The 19794-nt window shown below is 50.1% G+C and overlaps 1 protein-coding gene across 1 annotated transcript in view; it reads right to left on the bottom strand.

Moving 5' to 3' along the window:
• paplna (papilin a, proteoglycan-like sulfated glycoprotein) overlaps positions 1-19794 on the bottom strand; it is a 216004-nt gene that overhangs the window by 83446 nt on the left and 112764 nt on the right. Inside the window, exons 5-7 of the mRNA XM_086002352.1 lie at positions 19269-19399; positions 691-814; positions 510-590 (exon numbers count right to left, since the gene is read on the bottom strand). Of these exons, the coding sequence (XP_085858478.1) occupies positions 510-590; positions 691-814; positions 19269-19399 (336 nt within the window). The remainder of the gene's footprint in view (positions 1-509; positions 591-690; positions 815-19268; positions 19400-19794) is intronic.

The following is a 19794-nucleotide window of genomic DNA, read 5'->3' as shown; positions in this document are numbered from 1 at the left end:
GGAAACTCCACTCACACAGTCACTGCCCACGGTGTAACTGGGCCCAGGAAACTCCACTCACACAGTCACTGCTCACGGTGTAACTGGGCCCAGGAAACTCCACTCACACAGTCACTGCTCACGGTGTAACTGGGCCCAGGAAACTCCACTCACACAGTCACTGCTCACGGTGTAACTGAGCCCAGGAAACTCCACCCACACAGTCACCCTCACGGTGTAACTGGGCCCAGGAAACTCCACTCACACAGTCACTGCTCACGGTGTAACAGCCCAGGAAACTCCACCCACACAGTCACCCTCACGGTGTAACTGGGCCCAGGAAACTCCACTCACACAGTCACTGCCCACGGTGTAACTGGGCCCAGGAAACCCCACTCACACAGTCACCCTCACGATGTAACTGAGCCCAGGAAACTCCACTCACACAGTCACTGCTCACGGTGTAACAGCCCAGGAAACTCCACTCACAGTAAAAAGAGAAACACAAATGAAGAAAGTGAAGGAATTACCGAGGAAATTCCGTGTGGGTAATACTTCCTGGATGCGAATACTCGTGGCCCCAATGGGAATAATGTGAATTTGGTTGTAACCTGCAAATAAGGAGTGGATGGTGAGTGATGAAGTCATTTCCAACGTTCACATCCACAGAATAAATGAGAACAGAAGTAAAAATGGAACGCAGCAGTGCACCTATTGGCAAGTCAACAACACTAAATGTCCCTTTGACTTCATAACAGGTGCTTCCATCTCCTCCGCACTCCAGGCATTTATCTTCAGCTTGTGCTGATTCCAGTGTATTGTCACAACCGACTGCCTAGAATCAAGTAAAAACCCAGAGTTACTGAAATGCTCGGACTCTTGATCAGTCCAACCCAAACTATAAAATTAACTTTGATTTATAGGAACAGACTTGAATAGAGTACTGGTGGAGGTCAGGGAACAGGAGGAGGCCATTCAGTCCTCCCCAGCCTGTTGGCCCATTCAATCTGGTCATGGTTGATCCATACCTCAACTGCATTTGCCCGCCTTTGCTCCATATCCCTTGATAACTTTACCCAACAAAAAATCTATCGAACTCAGTCGTGAAAGCTCCCACTGACCCCCAGCACCCACAGCTTTTTGGAGGATGATGTGTGTGTGAAATTCCTCTACTTCCTAGTTTAAATGAAGTTGTTAACCCATTTCTAATAAGACAGAGACATTTTATCTCGGTTACTATCATTACGACAGTGTGATTCCAGCCTACAAGACCGGGACTGTAAATCAGCCCATGCTCACTGTTAGTGGGAGGGGGTTTACCCAAGAAAGTTGCTCTGTTTTCAAGTTGGGAGCAACTTGTAGGAGGCTGAATTCTCCAGGACACATACTGACCGAAGGAAGCCAATGTGAAGCCCCCTGGCATCAGGCGGAGTTTGGATCAAGTGAGAACCAAGCCACTCATAGTCACTCAAGCTACTCTTAGCCCTCTTCGTCTCTTAGCTTCAAAGGCCGCTGTGCCTTCCCTTTTGTAGCCGACTTGCTGCCTTTTATATTTCACCCATCATCTGAATGATTCCGTTTTTTTTTTCTTTTGTGCCTTATTTTGAAGTCATTCCTCTTTGATGTCACCCGAAGATTGACTTGCTCCCGATCATGCGATGAAGCTTTGCTCCTTCACAGATGAGGCACAGTCCACAGGGATACCATCAAACACCAATCTAATGGTCCTTCGTGGAATGATTTCACCAGCACAAGGATCCATAGGCAAAGACTGTCCCCACTGGCATTCTGGGGCCCCAAGGGGTAGCTGGTCACAGTCACATTGATATTGGTGGTGAATCTGATGCAGTTACCTAGACTCCTTCAAAATGGGGTGTAGAAGGGAACAAAAAGCAAAAGGATAAGAACCAACAAGGATGAGCTTCCCCTGCTGGCTCAGTTGGTCAGCACTGCCTCGCGTGCGGAACACAAACCAGGGAGATCCCATGTTCAATCCCTGGCCTGCGCTGGGCTAGCTACCTCACCCAATGGAGTGGTGGGGCTGCTACACACATCTCAATCTTGCTGGCTAGGGAAAGGGGAGGGGCAAATCTCAGCAATGGTTCTCACTCCTGATCACTCTCCAGTAAAAGACAGAATGAGTGAGTGAGAGTGAGAGAGTGTGAGTGTGAATGAGAGTGAATGTGAATGAGTGTGAGTGTGTGAGCGAGAGCGAGCGAGTGAGAGTGTGAGTGAGTGTGAGCGAGAGTGAGTGAGTCGGTGGGCGAGTGAGTGAGTGAGTGAGTGTGAGTGAGTGAATGAGTGAGTCGGTGGGTGAGAGAGAGTGAGAGTGAGTGAGTGAGTGAGAGTGAGTGAGAGAGTGAGAGAGAGTGAATGAGTGAGAGTGAGAGTGAATGAGTGAGAGTGAGAGTGTCGGTGGGTGAGAGAGAGTGAGAGAGGGTGAGAGTAAGAGTAAGAGTGAGTAAGAGAGTGAGAGAGAGAGAGAGTGAGAGTGAGAGAGAGTGAGTGTGAGAGAGAGTGTGAGCGAGAGTGTGTCGGTAGTGTGTCGGTGAGTGAGAGTGAGTGTGTGTGTGTGCGTGAGATTGTGAGTGAAATTGTGAGTGAGATTGTGCGTGAGAGTGAGTGAGAGTGAGAGAGAGTAGGTGAGAGTGTGAGTGGGTGAGAGTGTGAGTGTAATAGTGTGAGTGAGAGTGAGTGTGAGTGGGTGAGAGTGTGAGTGTAATAGTGTGAGTGAGAGTGGGTGAGTGGGTGAGAGTGGGTGAGAGTGGGTGAGTGGGTGAGTGGGTGAGTGGGTGAGAGTGGGTGAGTGGGTGAGTGGGTGAGAGTGAGTGTGTGAGTGAGTGGGTGAGTGGGTGAGTGGGTGAGAGTGGGTGAGTGGGTGAGTGGGTGAGAGTGTGTGAGAGTGAGTGGGTGAGAGTGGGTGAGTGGGTGAGAGTGGGTGAGTGGGTGAGTGGGTGAGTGGGTGAGAGTGGGTGAGTGGGTGAGTGGGTGAGTGTGTGAGAGTGAGAGTGGGTGAGTGGGTGAGTGGGTGAGAGTGGGTGAGAGTGGGTGAGTGGGTGAGAGAGTGAGTGGGTGAGTGGGTGAGTGTGTGAGAGAGTGAGTGGGTGAGTGTGTGAGAGAGTGAGTGGGTGAGTGGGTGAGAGAGTGAGTGGGTGAGTGTGTGAGAGAGAGTGTGAGAGAGTGGGTGAGTGGGTGAGTGGGTGAGAGTGGGTGAGAGTGTGAGAGAGTGAGTGGGTGAGTGTGTGAGAGAGTGAGTGGGTGAGTGTGTGAGAGAGTGAGTGGGTGAGTGGGTGAGTGTGTGAGAGAGTGAGTGGGTGAGTGTGTGAGTGTGTGAGAGAGTGAGAGAGTGAGAGAGTGAGTGGGTGAGTGTGTGAGAGAGTGAGTGGGTGAGTGTGTGAGAGAGTGAGTGGGTGAGAGTGAGAGTGCGTGAGAGTGGGTGAGAGAGTGAGTGAGTGAGAGTGAGAGTGTGTGAGTGTGCGTGTGTGTGAGTGAGTGTGTGTGTGTGTGTGAGTGTGAGTGAGAGTGAGTGTGTGTGAGTGAGAGTGAGTGAGAGAGTGAGAGAGTGAGTGTGTGAGAGTGAGTGAGCGAGTGAGTGAGAGTGAGTGAGAGTGAGTGAGTGAGAGAGTGAGTGTGTGAGAGTGAGTGAGCGAGTGTGAGTGAGAGTGTGTGAGTGAGTGAGAGTGAGCGAGTGTGAGTGAGAGTGTGTGTGAATGTGTGAGTATGAGTGAGCGTGTGTGAGTGTGAGTGAGCATGAGTGAGTGTGAGTGAGTGAGTGTGAGAGAGTGAGAGTGAGTGAGTGAGAGTGAGTGAGTGAGATTGTGAGTGAGTGTGAGTGAAAGAGTGAGAGAGGGTGTGAATGTGAGAGTGTGTGTGAGTGAGAGTGAGTGAGTGAGAGAGAGTGGGCGAGAGTGTGAGTGGGCGAGAGTGTGAGCGTGTGGGTGAGAGAGTGTGAGTGGGTGAGTGTGAGAGTGAGTGAGTGGGTGAGTGTGAGAGTGAGTGGGTGGGTGAGTGTGTATCAGTGACAGTGAGTGAGTGAGAGAGTGAATCGGTGAATGAGTGAGAGTGAGAGTGTGTAAGTGTGAGAGAGTGAGTGAGTCGGTGAGTGAGAGAGCGAGAGTGAGAGTGAGAGTGCGAGAGTGAGAGTGCGAGTGAGTGGGAATGAGTGTGAGTGAGTGGGTGAGTGTGAATGAGCATGAGTGAGTGGGAGAGAGCGCGAGAGTGAGTGAGAGAGTGAGTGAGAGAGTGAGCAAGAGAGTGAGCGTGCGAGTAAGTGAGCGAGTGCGTGTGAGAGTGAGAGAGTGAGTGTGAGAGTGAATGTGAGTGTGGGAGTGGGAGTGGGAGTGAGAGTGAATGTGTGTGTGTCAGCGAGAGTGAGTGAGAGAGTCTGAGAGTGAGAGTGTGAGTGAGTGTCAGTGTGAGAGTGTGAGTGAGAGTGAGTGAGAGTGAGTGAGAGAGTGCGAGTGAGAGTCGGTGAGTGAGTGAGAGTGAGTGTGAGTGAGATTGAGTGAGTGAGTGAGAGAGAGATTGTGAGAGTGAGTGATTGTGAGTGAGAGTGCGAGAGTGTGTGTGTGAGTGAGCATGAGAGTGAGTAAGTGAGCGTGAGAGTGCGTGAGAGTGAGAGAGAGAGTGGGTGAGAGTATGAGTGGGTGAGTGGGTGAGAGTGTGAGCGTGTGGGTGAAAGAGTGAGAGTGGGTGAGTATGAGAGTGAGTGGGTGAGTGTGAATGAGTGTGAGTGAGTGGGTGAGTGTATATGAGTGAGAGTGAGTGTGAGTGTGTGAGTGAGTGAGTGAGTGAGAGAGAGTGAGTGAGAGTGAGAGAGTGAGTGGGTGAGAGTGTGTGAGTGAGAGTGTGAGTGTGAGAGAGAGAGTGAGAGGAGTGAGAGTGAGTGAGTGAGTGTGTAAATGAGAGTGAGTGTGAGTGAGTGTGAATGAGAGTGAGTGTGAGTATGAGCGAGAGTGAGAGTGAGTGAGAGTGGAAGTGAGAGTGTGAGTGAGAGACTGAGTGTGAGCGAAGAGTCGGTGAGTGAGAGAGTGAGTGTGAGTGAGCGAGAGCGAGCAAGCGAGAGCGAGCGAGCGAAGAGTGTGAGAGCGTGTGAGTGAGTGTGAGTGAGTGAGTCAGAGGGTGAGAGAGTGAGTGAGTCGGTGAGTGAGAGAGCGAGAGTGAGAGTGCAAGTGAGTGGGTGAGTGTGAGTGAGTGTGAGTGAGTGAGTCAGAGGGTGAGAGAGTGAGTGAGTCGGTGAGTGAGAGAGCGAGAGTGAGAGTGCAAGTGAGTGGGTGAGTGTGAATGAGTGTGAGTGAGTGGGTGAGTGTGAATGAGTGTGAGCGAGTGGGTGAGTGAGAGTGAGTGAGAGAGAGCGTGAGAGTGAGAGAGTGAGTGAGAGAGTGAGCATGAGAGTAAGTGAGTGAGTGCGTGTGAGAGTGAGAGAGTGAGAGTGAGTGAGAGTGTGGGAGTGGGAGTGAGAGACTGAGAGTGTGAGTGTGAATAAGACTGAATGTGTATGAGTGTGAGCGAGAGCAAGTGAGAGTGAGAGAGTCTGAGAGTGAGAGTGTGAGTGAGTGTCAGTGTGAGAGTGAGTCGTGGGTGAGTGAGTGAGTGTGTGAGTGAGTGAATGAGTGAGAGTGAGTGAGAGTGAGTGAGTCGGTGGGTGGGTGAGTGAGAGAGGGTGAGAGTGAGTGAGTGAGTCGGTGAGTGAGTGAGAGTGAGAGTGAGTGAGAGAGTGCGAGTGAGAGTCGGTGAGTGAGAGTGAGTGTGAGTGAGATTGTGAGTGAGTGAGAGTGAGAGAGATTGTGAGTGTGAGAGAGTGAGTGAGTGTGAGTGAGAGTGCGAGTGTGAGAGTGAGTGAGAGAGTGAGTGAGTGAGTGAGCATGAGAGTGAGTGAGTGAGTGTGAGAGAGAGTGGGCGAGAGTGTGAGTGGGTGAGAGTGTGAGCGTGTGGGTGAGAGAGTGAGAGTGGGTGAGTGTGAGAGTGAGTGGGTGAGTGTGAATGAGTGTGAGTGAGTGGGTGAGTGTGTATGAGTGAGTGTGAGAGTGAGAGTGAGAGAGAGTGAGCGAGAGGGGGCGAGAGTGAGAATGACGACCAAAAACTCCCATACCTACTAGGGGAAGAGAGAAATTGTGTAACACTAGCGGCACACTATGTTACAGCTTGCCAAAAGAGTATATATAAATTACTAGCTGGGGAGCCCCGCGTTGCGAGGGCAATTTTGGGGCGCTTGGTCTCCCTGCCCGTGTGTCCCCCCTCTCCCTGTCATGTCCTCTCCCTGTCCTATCCCTCCCTCCCCTCCCCTCTCTCCCTCCCCTCCCCTCCTCTCCCTCCCTCCCCTCCCCTGTCTCCCTCCCTCCCCTCCCGTCTCCCTCCCTCCCCTCCCCTCCTTTCGCCCACCCCCACCCCTCCCCCACTCCCCCGCTCCCCTCTGTCCCTCTCTCCGGCCCCTCCACCTGCCTAGCGCCTGAGGTCCGGTGCCGTTGCGACAGCGGGAATGCTGAGTGGCGGCCGACGCCGGGAGCGGGCTCTCGCGGGCGGCGCATGCGCGGTCAGTGCGGGCGACGCGAGGCGGCCCGCGGGGAGCAGGCAAGACTGCTTGCGTGCCCCGTTGCCGGGGTAACGGGGGCCGTGCGAATGCGTGCCGTCGTCAAGGCGGCCGCGCAACTGGCGGCCTCTTGTTTTTTTTAAACTCATCAGCTCTCCCCCCCCCGCGATTTCCCAAGGCTCTCCCCCCCCCGCGATTTCCCGAGGCTCTCCCCCCCCCCGCTATTTCCCGAGGCTCTCCCCCCCGCGATTTCCCGAGGCTCTCCCCCCCCCCGCGATTTCCCGAGGCTCTCCCCCCCCTATTAAATTATTATTTAATTCCCTAACACATCATTAAAATATTTACCTTACTTCCCTAACACACTGAAAGTGTGGGGGAAAAAATTGTGAAAAATCAAGATGGCGGCCACTCACCTCAGTTCAGAAGGATAAGGCCCGCCCACACACGCACCGATTGGTCGACCGGTCAGGTCACCGAAGCGTAGGATTGGTCAATCGTCGAGTCACTCGACACTCAACTGTAGGAAGGAACCCGCCGTCCGATTGGTCGACCTCGATGTCACACGGTCGCTAATGAGATGCTAATGAGCGGAAGGCTGAACGTTTTTCGGATACCGCGGGCGCGGTTTTTGTCCGGCCGAAACGTAAATACGCCTATGACCGGTCCGGAATCGCAAGCTTTCTTTTGAGGTGACGCGCGCGTCGGTACGCTCTGTAACTTTCAAACGTATAGAGAACGGACAGACAGACATCGGGACAGACAGAAGAGCCGCTTTATATATATAGATATGAAAGTATATTTATACACTCAGGGATATATCTGTTTATACACTGTATAGGTAGATCTGTATTTTTGAGAACAAACATGAATGTTTTTCGATGCTTTGGCAACATAAGATGTAACTTGTCATGCCAATAAAGCGATTTGAATTGAATTGAATTGAATTGAATTGAATTGAGTGAGCGTGAGAGAGTGAGTGAGTGAGTGTGAGTGAGTGAGTGTGTGAGTGAGTGTGTGTGAGTGAGAGTGTGAGCGTGAGTCTGAGTGAGAGTGTGAGTGAGATTGTGAGTGTGAGTGTGAGTGAGATTGTGAGTGTGAGAGTGAGTGTGAGAGAGTGAGAGTGGGAGGAGTGAGAGTGAGTGTGTGTGTGAGTGAGTGTGAGTGTAAATGAGAGTGAGTGAGTGTGAATGAGAGTGAGTGTGAGTATGAGCGAGAGTGAGCAGACGGCATCCTAAGCGAGATGATTAAACACACGGACGATAAAATGAAATTGGCTATACTGAAACTCTTCAACTTGGTTCTGAGTGTCGGTTACTTCCCTGATATCTGGAACAAAGGACTCATAACGCCCATATACAAAAGTGGGGACAAAGTTGACCCAAATAACTATCGAGGCATCTGTGTAAACAGTAACCTGGGGAAGGTTTTCTGTAGTATCAAACAAAAGACTTATAAACTTCCTTGAGGAGCACAATGTCTTGAGTAAAAGCCAAATGGGATTCCTACCAAACTATAGAACATCAGATCATATCTTAACCCTACAGACCCTAATTGACAAACATGTTCATCAAAACAAAAGCAAAATTTTTGCCTGCTTTATAGATTTCCAGAAGGCTTTCGATTCCATCTGGCACGACGGTCTATTCTTGAAACTTATTGAAAGTGGTGTAGGGGGAAAAACATATGATGTAATTAAATCAATGTATACAAACAATAAATGTGCAGTTAAAATTGGAGACAAACAAACAAAATACTTCCCACAGGGGCGTGGTGTGACGCAGGGCTCGCCCATCTCACCGACACTCTTTAATATTTACATAAATGAGTTGGCAAAGCTACTTGAACAATCTACAGCACCCGGCCTCACCCTATATGAATCCAAGGTTAAATTCCTCCTCTATGCAGATAACCTGGTTCTGCTGTCACCAACTAAGGAGGGTCTACAGCAGAACCTGGATCTGCTGGAGTCATTCTGTCAGACCTGGGCCCTAACAATAAACCCCCAAAAAACCAAAGTCCTTGTGTTCCAGCAAAGATCCAGACATCAGGGACCCAGAATAAATTTCACACTAGGAACAACTAAAATCGAACAAACCACTAACTACACATACTTGGGCATAAAAATCAGCTCTACGGGAAATTTTCATCTGGCTGTGAATGAACTGAAAGAGAAAGCTAGAAGGGCTTTCTATGCCATTAAAAGATCAATCCAAATAGAAATCCCAATTAGCATTTGGCTCAAAATTTTTAAATCAGTAATTGAACCAATTGCACTCTATGGCAGTGAGGTGTGGGGACCGCTAACACAACAAGAATTTGCAAAATGGGACAAACACCCAATTGAGATCCTACATGCAGAATTCTGTAAAAGTATCCTCCGGACTCAAAGGAAAACCGTAAACAATGCATGCAGGGCAGAACTAGGCCAATATCCATTAGTAATTACTATCCAAAAAAGAGCCACCAAATTGTGGAAACACCTAAAAATGAGCAACCCCCACTGCGATCATTACGAAGCCTTGAAATGCCAAGAGAGGACCATAAAGAAGAATACCCTCAGTCAACTAGTCCTGGGACTCAGTGAAGCCACCACTAACACTACTAACAATAACCAGCCCCAGGACAGTGACATTGTAGCACAGAGAATTCGACCCAACACAATTGTCACTAAGCAAAAGGAAAAATACCTGTCATATTGGGCAGAAACAACAAAAACCCAAAACAAACTCAATTGCTACTTGGCCCTAAACAGACAATACAACATGGCTGAATACCTGACCATGGTAAAGGATAGCAAACTGAGAAAAACCTTGACAAGGTACAGACTTAGTGAACATAGCCTGGCGATCGAAAAAGGCAGACACAGACAGACCCGGCTGCCAAGAGAGGACAGGATATGCTCTCACTGCAGTCATAGAAACATAGAAGATAGGAGCAGGAGTAGGCCATTCGGCCCTTCGAGCCTGCTCTGCTATTCAACGAGATCATGGCTGATCATCCAAACGCTAGCACCCGGTCCCTACACCGACAGCCATCCCACCCAAGCCCTATCCCCGTAACCCCACGTATTTAATCCCCCCTAACACTAAGGGCCAATTTTTTTTATCATGGCCAATCAACCTAACCCGCACATCTTTGGACTGTGGGAGGAAACCAGAGCACCCGGAGGAAACCCACGCAAACACGGGGAGAATGTGCAAACTCCACACAGACAGTCACCTGAGGCCGGATTTGAACCCGTGTCCCTGGCGCTGTGAGGCAACAGTGCTAACCACTATGCCACCGTGCTGCCCTGGGAGTGGTGGAGACAGAGATGCACTTCCTCACAGCTTGTGGAAAATATCAGGGCATCAGGGAGAATTTCTACCAAAAATTCACACAAATATGCCCTGAATTCAGAAATTTGAATGACGACCAAAAACTCCCATACCTACTAGGGGAACAGAGAAACTGTGTAACCTTAGCGGCACACTATGTTACAGCTTGCCATAAACAGAGGGACAACCAGTAAACCTAAGAAAAGAGTATATACAAATTATACGAATGTATAGTTATACACTCAGGGATATATCTGTTTATACACTGTATGAATAGATCTGCGTTTATGTGTTCAACCATAAATGTTTTTCGATGCTTTGGCAACATAAGATGTACCTCATCATGCCAATAAAGCGATGTGAATTGAATTGAATTGAATTGAAAATTGAGAGTGAGCTAGAGTGGAAGTGAGAGTGTGAGTGAGTGAGCGTGTGAGTGTGAGACTGAGTGTGAGCGAGAGTGAGAGTGAGCGAGTCGGTGAGTGAGAGAGAGAGTGACAGTGAGTGAGCGTGAGTGAGCGAGAGAAGAGTGTGAGTGAGTGTGAGTGAGTGAGTCAGAGGGTGAGTGAGTGAGTGAGTCGGTGGGTGAGTGAGTGAATGAGTGAGAGTGAGAGTGAGAGAGTGAATGTGAGTGTGAGTGAGAGTAAGTGAGTGAGTCGGTGGGTGGGTGAGAGAGAGTGAGAGTGAAAGAGGGCGAGAGTGAGAGAGAGTGAGTTTGAGAGAGTGTGAGAGTGAGTGTGTGAGTGAGTGAGTGTGAGTGAGAGTAAGTGTGAGCGAGAGTGAGAGAGGGTGTGAGTGAGTGAGTGAGTGAGTCGGTGAGAGAGTGAGTGAGAGTGAGAGAGTGAGAGTGTGAGTGAGTGAGAGAGGGTGAGAGAGAGTGAGAGTGAGAGTGAGTCGGTGGGTGAGTGTGAGTGAGGTGAATGAGTGAGAGTTTGAGTGTGTGAGTGTGAGAGAGTGAGAGTGAGAGGTTGAGTGAGAGGGTGAGTGAGAGGGTGAGTGAGAGGGTGAGTGAGAGGGTGAGAGTGAGTGTGAGTGAGTTGGTGGGTGAGTGTGAGTGAGAGAGAGAGTGAGTGAGTCGGTGAGTGAGTGGGAGTGTGCGAGTGTGAGAGAGTGAGAGTGAGCGAGAGTGTGAGTCGGTGAGAGTGAGTGTGAGTGAGTCGGCGGGTGAGTGTGTGAGCGAGTGTGAGAGTGAGAGTGTAAGTGAATGTGAGTGTAAGTGACTGTGAGCGAGAGCGAGAGCGAGAGAGAGCGTGTGTGAGTGAGAGAGAGTGTGAGTGAGAGAGAGTGTGAGTGAGTCGGTGGGTGAGAGAGAGTGAGAATGAGAGAGAGTGAGTGTGTGGGTGAGTGACTGAGAGTGTGAGTGGGTGTGAGTGTGAGTGAGTGTGAATGAGTGAGTGGGTGAGTGAGAGAGTGAGACAGAGCAGAGCGTGAGCATGAGAGTGAGCATGAGAGAGTGAGTGTGAGAGTGAGAGTGAGTGGGAGTGGGAGGGAGAGAGAGTGAGTGTGAATGAGTGTGAATGCGAATGAGTGTGAGTGTGTAAGCAAGAGCGAGACTCAGAGTGAGAGTGTGAGTGAGTGTGAGCGCGAGTGTGAGTGAGTCGGTGGGTGAGTGAGTGTGAGAGTGTGAGTGAGTGAATGAGTGAGAGTGAGAGAGAGAGAGAGAGTGAGAGTGAGTGAGTCGGTGGGTGGGTGAGAGTGAAAGTGTGTGAGTGTGAGCGAGAGCGTGTCGGTGAGTGAGTGAGAGTGCTAGAGTGATTCGGTGAGTGTGAGTGGGCGAGAGTGTGAGTGGGTGAGAGTGTGAGTGGGTGAGTGTGAGTGAGAGTGAGTGAGTGTGAGAAAGAGTGGGTGAGACTGTGAGTGGGTGAGAGTGTGAGTGGGTGAGTGTGAGAGTGAGTGGGTGAGTGTGAATGAGTGTGAGTGAGTGGGTGAGTGTGTATGAGTGAGAGTGAGTGAGTGTGAGTGAGTGAGTGAGTGTGAGAGAAAGAGAGTGAGTGAGAGAGAGTGAGTGAGTGTGAGTGAGTGAGAGTGAAGAGTGAGTGAGCATGAGAGTGAGCGAGAGAGAGTGAGTGAGTGAGTGGGTGAGAGAGTGTGTGAGTGAGTGGGTGAGAGTGAGCGTGAGAGTGAGTGGGTGAGTGTGAGAGTGAGTGGGTGAGTGTGAGTGTGAGTGTGTGAGTGTGAGTGTGAGTGTGAGAGTGTGTGTGAGTGAGAGAGTGAGAGGAGTGAGAGTGAGTGAGTGTGAGTGGGAGTATGAGCGAAAGTGAGAGTGAGAGTGAGCGAGAGTGAGAGTGTGAGTGTGTGAGTGTGAGACTGAGTGTGAGACTGAGTGTGAGACTGAGTGTGAGACTGAGTGTGAGACTGAGTGTGTGAGTGAGTGAGTGAGAATGAGAGTGATTGTGAGTGTGAGAGAGAGTGAGCATGAATGAGCGCGAGTGAGCGTGAGTGAGAGAGTCAGTGAGTGAGTGAGAGTGAGTGTGTGTGAGTGTGAGAGAGAGTGAGCGAGAGCGAGAGTGAGTCTGTGAGTAAGAGAGTGATAGAGTGAGAGTCGGTGAGTGAGTGAGAGTGAGATTGTGAGTGTGAGAGTGAGTGAGTGAGAGTGTGAGAAAGAGTGGGTGAGAGTGTGAATGGGTGAGAGTGAGTGGGAGAATGTGAGTGTGTGGGTGAGAGAGTGTGAGTGGGTGAGTATGAGAGTGAGTGAGTGTGAATGAGTGTGAGTGAGTGGGTGAGTGTGTATGAGTGAGAGTGAGAGCGAGTGTGAGAGAGAGTGAGTGAGTGTGAGAGTGAGCAAGAGAGAGTGAGTGAGTGTGTGTGAGTGAGAGTGTGAGTGAGTGGCTGAGAGAGTGTGTGAGTGAGTGGGTGAGAGTGAGGGTGTGTGAGTGTGAGTGCGAGTGTGTGTGTGAGTGAGAGTGAGAGAGCGTGAATGTGTGAGTGAGAGTGAGAGTGAGAGGAATGTGAGTGAGTGAGTGTGAGTGAGAGTGAGTGAGTGAGTGTGAGTGAGTGAGTGTGAGTGAGAGTGAGTGTGAGTATGAGCGACAGTGAGAGTGAGTGTGAGTGAGAGAGTGAGTGTGTGACTGAGTGTGAGTGAGTAGGTGAGTGTGAGCGTGAGTGAGAGTGTGAGAGAGTGTGAGAGAGTGTGAGTGAGTGTATGGGTGAGTGAGTGAATGAGTGAGAGCGAGAGTGTGAGTGAGTGAGTCGGTGGGTGAGTGAGTGAGTGAGTGAGTGAGTGTGAGAGAGAGAGAGTGAGTGCGAGAGAGCGAGAGTGCGAGTGAGAGTGTGTGAGAGTGAGTGGGAGAGTGAGAGTGTGTGTGTGTGTGTGTGAGTGAGTGTTTGTGAGTGAGCGGGTGAGTGTGAGTGAGTGGGTGAGTGGGTGAGTGAGTGTGAGTGTGTGGGTGAGTGAGAGTGTGAGTGTGAGAGTGAGAGTGTAAGTGAGTGATAGAGTGTGAGAGAGTGAGAGTGTCAATGAGAGTGAGTGAGAGTGAGAGTGAGTGTGAGTGAGAGTGAGTGTGAGAGTGAGAGTGGGTGAGTGTGAGTGTGAGTGTGAGAGTGAGAGTGAGTGAGTGTGAGAGTCGGTGATTGTGTGTGAGAGTGAGAATGAGAGTGAGTGAGAGTGAGTGAATCGGTGGGTGGGTGAGTGTGAGAGTGAGAGTGAGTGTGAGAGTGAGTGTGCTGGTGAGTGAGTGAGAGTGAGAGAGTGTGAGAGTGTGAGAGTGTCGGTGGGTGAATGAGTGAGTGTGAGAGTGTGAGTGTGAGAGAGAGTGAGAGTGCGAGTGCGAGAGTGAGTGAGAGTGTGAGAGGGTGAGTGAGAGAGCGAGAGTGTGTGTGTGAGTGAGTGAATGAGTGAGTCAGTGGGTGAGTGTGTGAGAGTGAGAGTGAGTGAGAGAGAGAGAGACAGTGTGAGTGAGAGTGAGTGAGTGTGATAGAGTGAGAGTGAGTGAGCGTGAGAGAGAGTGAGTGAGAGAGAGTGAGTGAGTGTGAGTGAGTGGCTGAGAGAGTGTGTGTGAGTGGGTGAGAGTGAGGGTGTGAGAGTGTGTGTGAGTGAGAGTGTGAGAGCGTGAATGTGTGAGTGAGAGAGTGAGTGAGAGGAATGTGAGTGAGTGAGTGTGAGTGAGAGTGAATGTGAGTATGAGTGACAGTGAGAGTGAGTGTGAGTGAGAGAGTGAGAGAGTGAGTGTGAGACTGAGTGTGAGTGAGTGAGCGTGAGTGAGCGTGAGTGAGCGTGAGAGTGTGTATGGGTGAGTGAGTGAATGAGTGAGAGTGAGAGTGTGAGTGAGTGAGTCGGTGGGTGAGTGAGGGAGTGAGTGTGAGAGAGAGAGTGAGTGCGAGAGTGCGAGTGAGAGTGTGTGAGAGTGAGTGGGAGAGTGAGAGTGTGTGTGTGTGTGTGAGTGAGTGTTTGTGAGTGAGCGGGTGAGTGTGAGTGAGTGGGTGAGTGAGAGTGAGTGTGTGAGTGTGAATGAGAGTGAGTGTCAATGAGAGTGAGTGAGAGTGAGAGTGTGAGTGAGAGAGTGAGTGTGTGAGTGTGAGTGTGTGTGAGTGTGAGTGTGAGAGTGTAAGTGAGTGATAGAGTGTGAGAGAGTGAGTGTGAATGAGAGTGTGAGTGTCAATGAGAGTGAGTGAGAGAGTGAGAGTGAGAGTGAGAGAGTGAGAGTGAGTGTGAGTGAGAGTGAGTGTGAGAGTGGGTGAGTGTTTGAGAGAGTGAGAATGAGAGTGAGTGAGTCGGTGGGTGGGTGAGAGTGAGAGTGAGTGTGCTGGTGGGTGAGTGAGTGAGAGTGAGAGAGTGTGAGAGTGTGAGTGTGTCGGTGGGTGAGTGAGTGAGTGTGAGAGTGAGAGTGAGAGAGTGAGTGTGAGAGAGAGTGAGAGCGAGTGCGAGAGTGTGAGAGTGCGAGTGAGAGAGAGTGAGAGTGTGTGTGAGTGAGTGAGTGAGTGAGAGTGTGCGTGTGAGTGAGTGAGTGAATGAGTGAGTCAGTGGGTGAGTGAGTGAGAGTGAGAGAGCAAGTCAGTGTGTGAGTGAGAGTGAGTGTGTGTGAGTGTGAGAGAGAGTGAGCGAGATTGAGAGTGAGTCGGTGAGTGAGAGAGTGATAGAGTGAGAGTGAGAGTCGGTGAGTGAGTGAGTGTGATATTTTGTGAGTGAGTGTGAGAGTGAGAGAGATTGTGAGTGTGAGAGTGTGTGTGAGTGAAAGAGTGAGTGAGCGTGAGAGTGAGTGAGTGAGAGTGTGAGAAAGAGTGGGCGAGAGTGTGAGTGGGCGAGAGTGTGAGTGGGAGAATGTGAATGTGTGGGTGAGAGAGTGTGAGTGGGTGAGTGTGAGAGTGAGTGAGTGTGAATGAGTGAGTGAGTGGGTGAGTGTGTATGAGTGAGAGTGAGAGAGTGAGAGAGAGTGTGAGAGAGTGAGTGAGTGTGATAGAGTGTGATAGAGTGAGAGAAAGTGAGAGAGAGTGAGAGAGAGTGAGAGAGTGAGTGAGAGTGAGTGAGCGAGTGAGTGAGCGTGAGAGTGAGTGAATGAGTGTGAGTGAGAGTGTGAGTGAGTGGCTGAGAGAGTGTGTGAGTGAGTGGGTGAGTGTGAGTGCGAGAGTGTGTGTGAGTGAGAGCGTGAGTGTGTGTGAGAGGAATGTGAGTGAGTGTGAGTGAGTGAGAATGAGAGTGAGTATGAGTGACTGAGAGTGAGAGTGAGTGAGAGTGTGAGTGAAAGAGTGAGTGAGCGTGAGAGAGTGAGTGAGTGTGTGAGTGTGAGACTGAATGTGAGTGAGTGAGTGTGAGCGTGAGCGAGAGTGTGAGTGAGTGTGTGGGTGAGTGAGTGAGTGAGTGAGAGAGAGCGAGAGTGGGTGAGTGAGAGTGAGAGTGAGAAAGAGAGAGAGAGAGAGTGAGAGTGAGAAAGAGAGAGAGAGAGAGTGAGAGTGTGAGTGTGAATGAGAGTGTGAGTGAGTGTGAGTGAGAGTGTGCGAGAGTGAGTGGGAGAGTGAGTGTGTGTGCGTGTGTTAGTGAGTGTGTGTGAGTGATAGAGTGTGAGAGTGAGAGTGTGAATGAGAGTGAGTGAGTGAGAGTGAGAGTGAGAAAGAGAGAGAGAGAGTGAGAGTGTGAGTGTGAATGAGTGAGTGAGTGAGAGTGAGAGAGAGTGAGAGTGGGTGAGTGTGAATGAGAGTGAGAGTGAGAAAGAGAGAGTGAGAGAGAGAGAGTGAGAGTGTGAGTGTGAATGAGAGTGAGAGTGAGAAAGAGAGAGAGAGAGAGTGAGAGTGTGAGTGTGAATGAGAGTGAGAGTGAGAAAGAGAGAGTGAGAGAGAGTGAGAGTGGGTGAGTGTGAATGAGAGTGAGAGTGAGAAAGAGAGAGTGAGAGAGAGTGAGAGTGTGAGTGTGAATGAGAGTGAGTGAGTGTGTGTGAGAGAGAGTGAGTGTGAGTGAGTCAGTGAGAGTGAGAGTGAATAAGAGAGTGAGAGTGTGAGTGAGAGAGAGTCGGTGGGTGGGTGAGTGTGAGAGTGAGTGAGAGTGACAGTGAGAGAGTGACAGTAAGAGTGTGAGTGTGTGAGTGAGTTGGTGGGTGAGTGAGTGAGTGAGTGAGTGAGTGAGTGAGAGAGAGTGAGTGAGTGAGAGAGATGAGAGCGAGTGCGAGAGCGAGAGTGCGAGAGCGAGTGAGTGAGTGTGAGAGTGAGAGTGTGTGTGTGTGTGTGTGTGTGTGTGTGTGTGTGTGTGAGTGAGTGGGTGAGTGTGAGGTGAGTGAGTGAGTGTGTGTGGGTGAGTGAGTGTGTGTGTGGGTGAGTGTGAGTGGGTGAGTGTGAGTGAGTGAGTGAGTGAGTGAGTGAGTGAGAGTGAGAGAGTGTGAGTGTGAATGAGAGTGAGTGAGTGTGTGAGTGAGCGTGTGAGTGAGCGTGAGAGAGTCGGTGGGTGGGTGAGTGAGAGAGTGAGAGTGTTGGTGAGTGAGAGTGAGAGTGAATGTGAGTGTGAGAGAGAGTGAGCGAGAGCAAGAGCGAGAGAGTGAGTGAGTGAGAGTGAGAGTCGGTGAGTGAGTGACTGAGAGGGTGAGTGAGTGTGTCGGTGGAAGTGAATGAGAGATTGTGAGTGTGAGTGAGAGTGTGAGTGAGTCGGTGGGAGAGCGAGAGCGAGAATGTGAGCGAGGGTGTGAGTGATGGTGTGAGTGCGTGAGTGAGAGCGTGAGCGAGGGTGTGAGTGAGTGAGGGAGAGAGTGAGTGAGTCGGTGGGTGAGTGAGTGAGTGAGAGTGAGTGAGTGAGAGTGAGAGTGTGAGTGAGTGAGTGTGAGAGAGAGTGCGAGAGTTGGAGGGTGAGTGAGTGTGTGAGAGAGTGAGTGTGAATGTGAGAGAGTGAGAGTGAGAGTGAGAGAGAGTGAGAGTGAGTGTGAGTGTGAGTGAGTCGGTGTGTGAGTGAGTGTGAGAGTTGGTGGGTGAGAGAGTGTGAGAGTGAGAGCGAGTGCGAGAGTGAGAGCGAGTGCGATTGTGAGAGCGAGTGCGTGAGAGTGAGAGCGAGAGCGAGTGCGAGAGCGAGTGCGAGAGAGCGCGTGAGCGAGTGCGTGAGTGAGTGAGTGTGAGTGAGGTGTGAGTGAATGAGTGGTGACTTGACTATTTTGTGAATAATGGCCACTCAAGCAAGGTGTCAGAGAATAGTGGGATCCCAGGAAGCAACCAATGTCTTTAGAAGAGCTGGGGAGAAAAGTTGGGGAGTGGCAAGGGGAGGGAGAGGAAGGGTCAAGAAATAACCAGGGCTTCCTCACTACTGTTTTCCATAGGTTTTGGCCAAAGTCTCCAAATGGTCTGACCCACTAGCTACAATCTAAAACGGACATTCTCTCCACAGGCAGGACCAGCCTCCTCCTGAGCTGAGAGAACGTTAGTAGTAGATTGTAGCTGGTGTGTGGGAAGAACATAATAAGAACATAAGAATTCGGAGCAGGAGTAGACCACATGGCCCCTCAAGCCTGCTCCACCACACGGCCCCTCGAGCCTGCTCCACCACAGGGCCCCTCGAGCCTGCTCCGCCACAGGGCCCCTCGAGCCTGCTCCGCCACAGGGCCCCTCGAGCCTGCTCTGCCACAGGGCCCCTCGAACCTGCTCTGCCATTCAATAACACCATGGCTGATCTTCAACTTCAACTCCACTTTCCCGCCCGATCTCCATAACCCTTGATTCCTCTCGAGTCCAAATTCCCCTATCGATCTGAGCCTTGAATATACTCAACGACTCAGCATCCATAGCACTATGGGGCAGAGAATTCCAAAGATTCACAACCCTCTGACTGAAGAAATTCCTCCTCATCTCAGTCTTAAATGGCCGACCCCTTATTCTGAGACTATGCCCCCTAGTTCTAGACTCTCCAGCCAGGGGAAACAACCTCTCAGCATCTACCCTGTCAATCCCCCTCAGAATCTTGTGTGTTTCAATGAGATCACCTCTCATTCTTCTAAACTCCAGAGAGTACAGGCCCATTCTACACAATCTCTCATCATAGGACAGCCCTCGCATCCTAGGAATCAATCTAGTGAACCTTCGTTGCACCACCTCTAAGGCAAGTATACCCTTCCTTAATGAGACCAAAACTGTGCACAATACTCCAGGTGTGGTCTCACCGAGGCCCTGTACAATTGTATCAAGGCTTCTGTACTCTTGTATTCCAACCCCCTTACAATAAAGGCCAACATGCCATTTGCCTTCCTAATTGCTTGCTGTACCTGCATGTTAACTCTGTTTCCTGTACGAGGACACCTAAATCTCTCTGAACACCAACATTTGAAAGTTACTCACCATTTTAAAAATATTCTGTTTTTCTGTTACCAAAGTGAATAACCTCACATTTCCCCACATTACACTCCATCTGCCACCTTCTTGCCCACTCACTTAACCTGTCTATATCCCTTTGTAGACTTGTGTCCTCCTCACAGCTTACTATCCCACCTAGCTTTGTATCATTAGCAAACTTGGATATATTACCCGCGGTCACTTCATCTAAGCCATTAATATAAATTGTAAATAAGTGAAGTCCAAGCGCTGATCCTTGTGGCACCCCACTGGTTACAGGCTGCCAACCTGAAAAGGACCTGTTTATCCCTACTCTCTGTTTTCTGTCTGTTAACCAATCCTCTATCCATGCTAATATATTACCCCTAACCCCATGAGCCTTTATCTTGCATAGCAACCTTTTATGTGGCACCTTATTGAATGCCTTTTGGAAATCCAAATATACTACATCCACTGCTTCCCCTTTATCTACCCTGCTAGTTACATCCTCATAAAACTCTAATAAATTTGCCACACCCGAGTTACAAGTATAGGCTCAGCTCCCTGTGATTAGTGCCTATTCAAGACAAACACTTACAGATGACTGACAGTTCACTGCCACTGACAGACAGGTCCTGTTAACTACAGTTTTTAAAGTTAAGGAGGAAGGAGCAACCGACCACCCACCTTACTCTCTGGTCCTTGACTGTGCCTCGGCCAACGAGTGAACTCACCTTGCAGACACCCTCGATGCAGATGTTGCGGTTTCCGGGTTCGCACAAAGTTCCGTCTTTAACCGCTTCTTTATGCCGATAATAAAAGTTTTCACCTTGGGGAATGCAGTTCAGCTCACACTTATTCGAAGCTGTGGGAAGATCGAGAGCTGTTGTTAATTCTCAGTCACCTTGTGATCATCATGTTATTACTTTACCCTCCCTAAATAGCCCATCCCGAAAAAGGCCATTTGACCCTTAACTTTTAGAAGAGATAGGCAAAATGGAAAAGGAGGAGGGGTAACCCTGATAATAAAGGATGGGATAAAGACAGTGGAGAGAAAGGATCTTGGTTCCAAAAATCAAGAAGTAGAATCAGTTTGGGTGGAGATAAGAAACAGCAAGGGGCAGCAAGGAGTTGTTTTCAGCCCCCAAACAGCAGTTGTAATGTAGGGCAGAGTATAAATCAGGAACGCATGTAACAAGGGTAATCATGGGGGACTTTAATCTACATATAGACTGGGCAAACCAAATATGCAGTAATAGT

Source organism: Somniosus microcephalus, chromosome 12 (assembly GCF_052327205.1).
Source record: "Somniosus microcephalus isolate GS21.2 chromosome 12, FLI_Smic_1.0, whole genome shotgun sequence".
In the NCBI taxonomy this organism is placed as follows: domain Eukaryota; kingdom Metazoa; phylum Chordata; class Chondrichthyes; order Squaliformes; family Somniosidae; genus Somniosus; species Somniosus microcephalus.
This window is presented reverse-complemented; position numbering and strand designations above follow the sequence as displayed.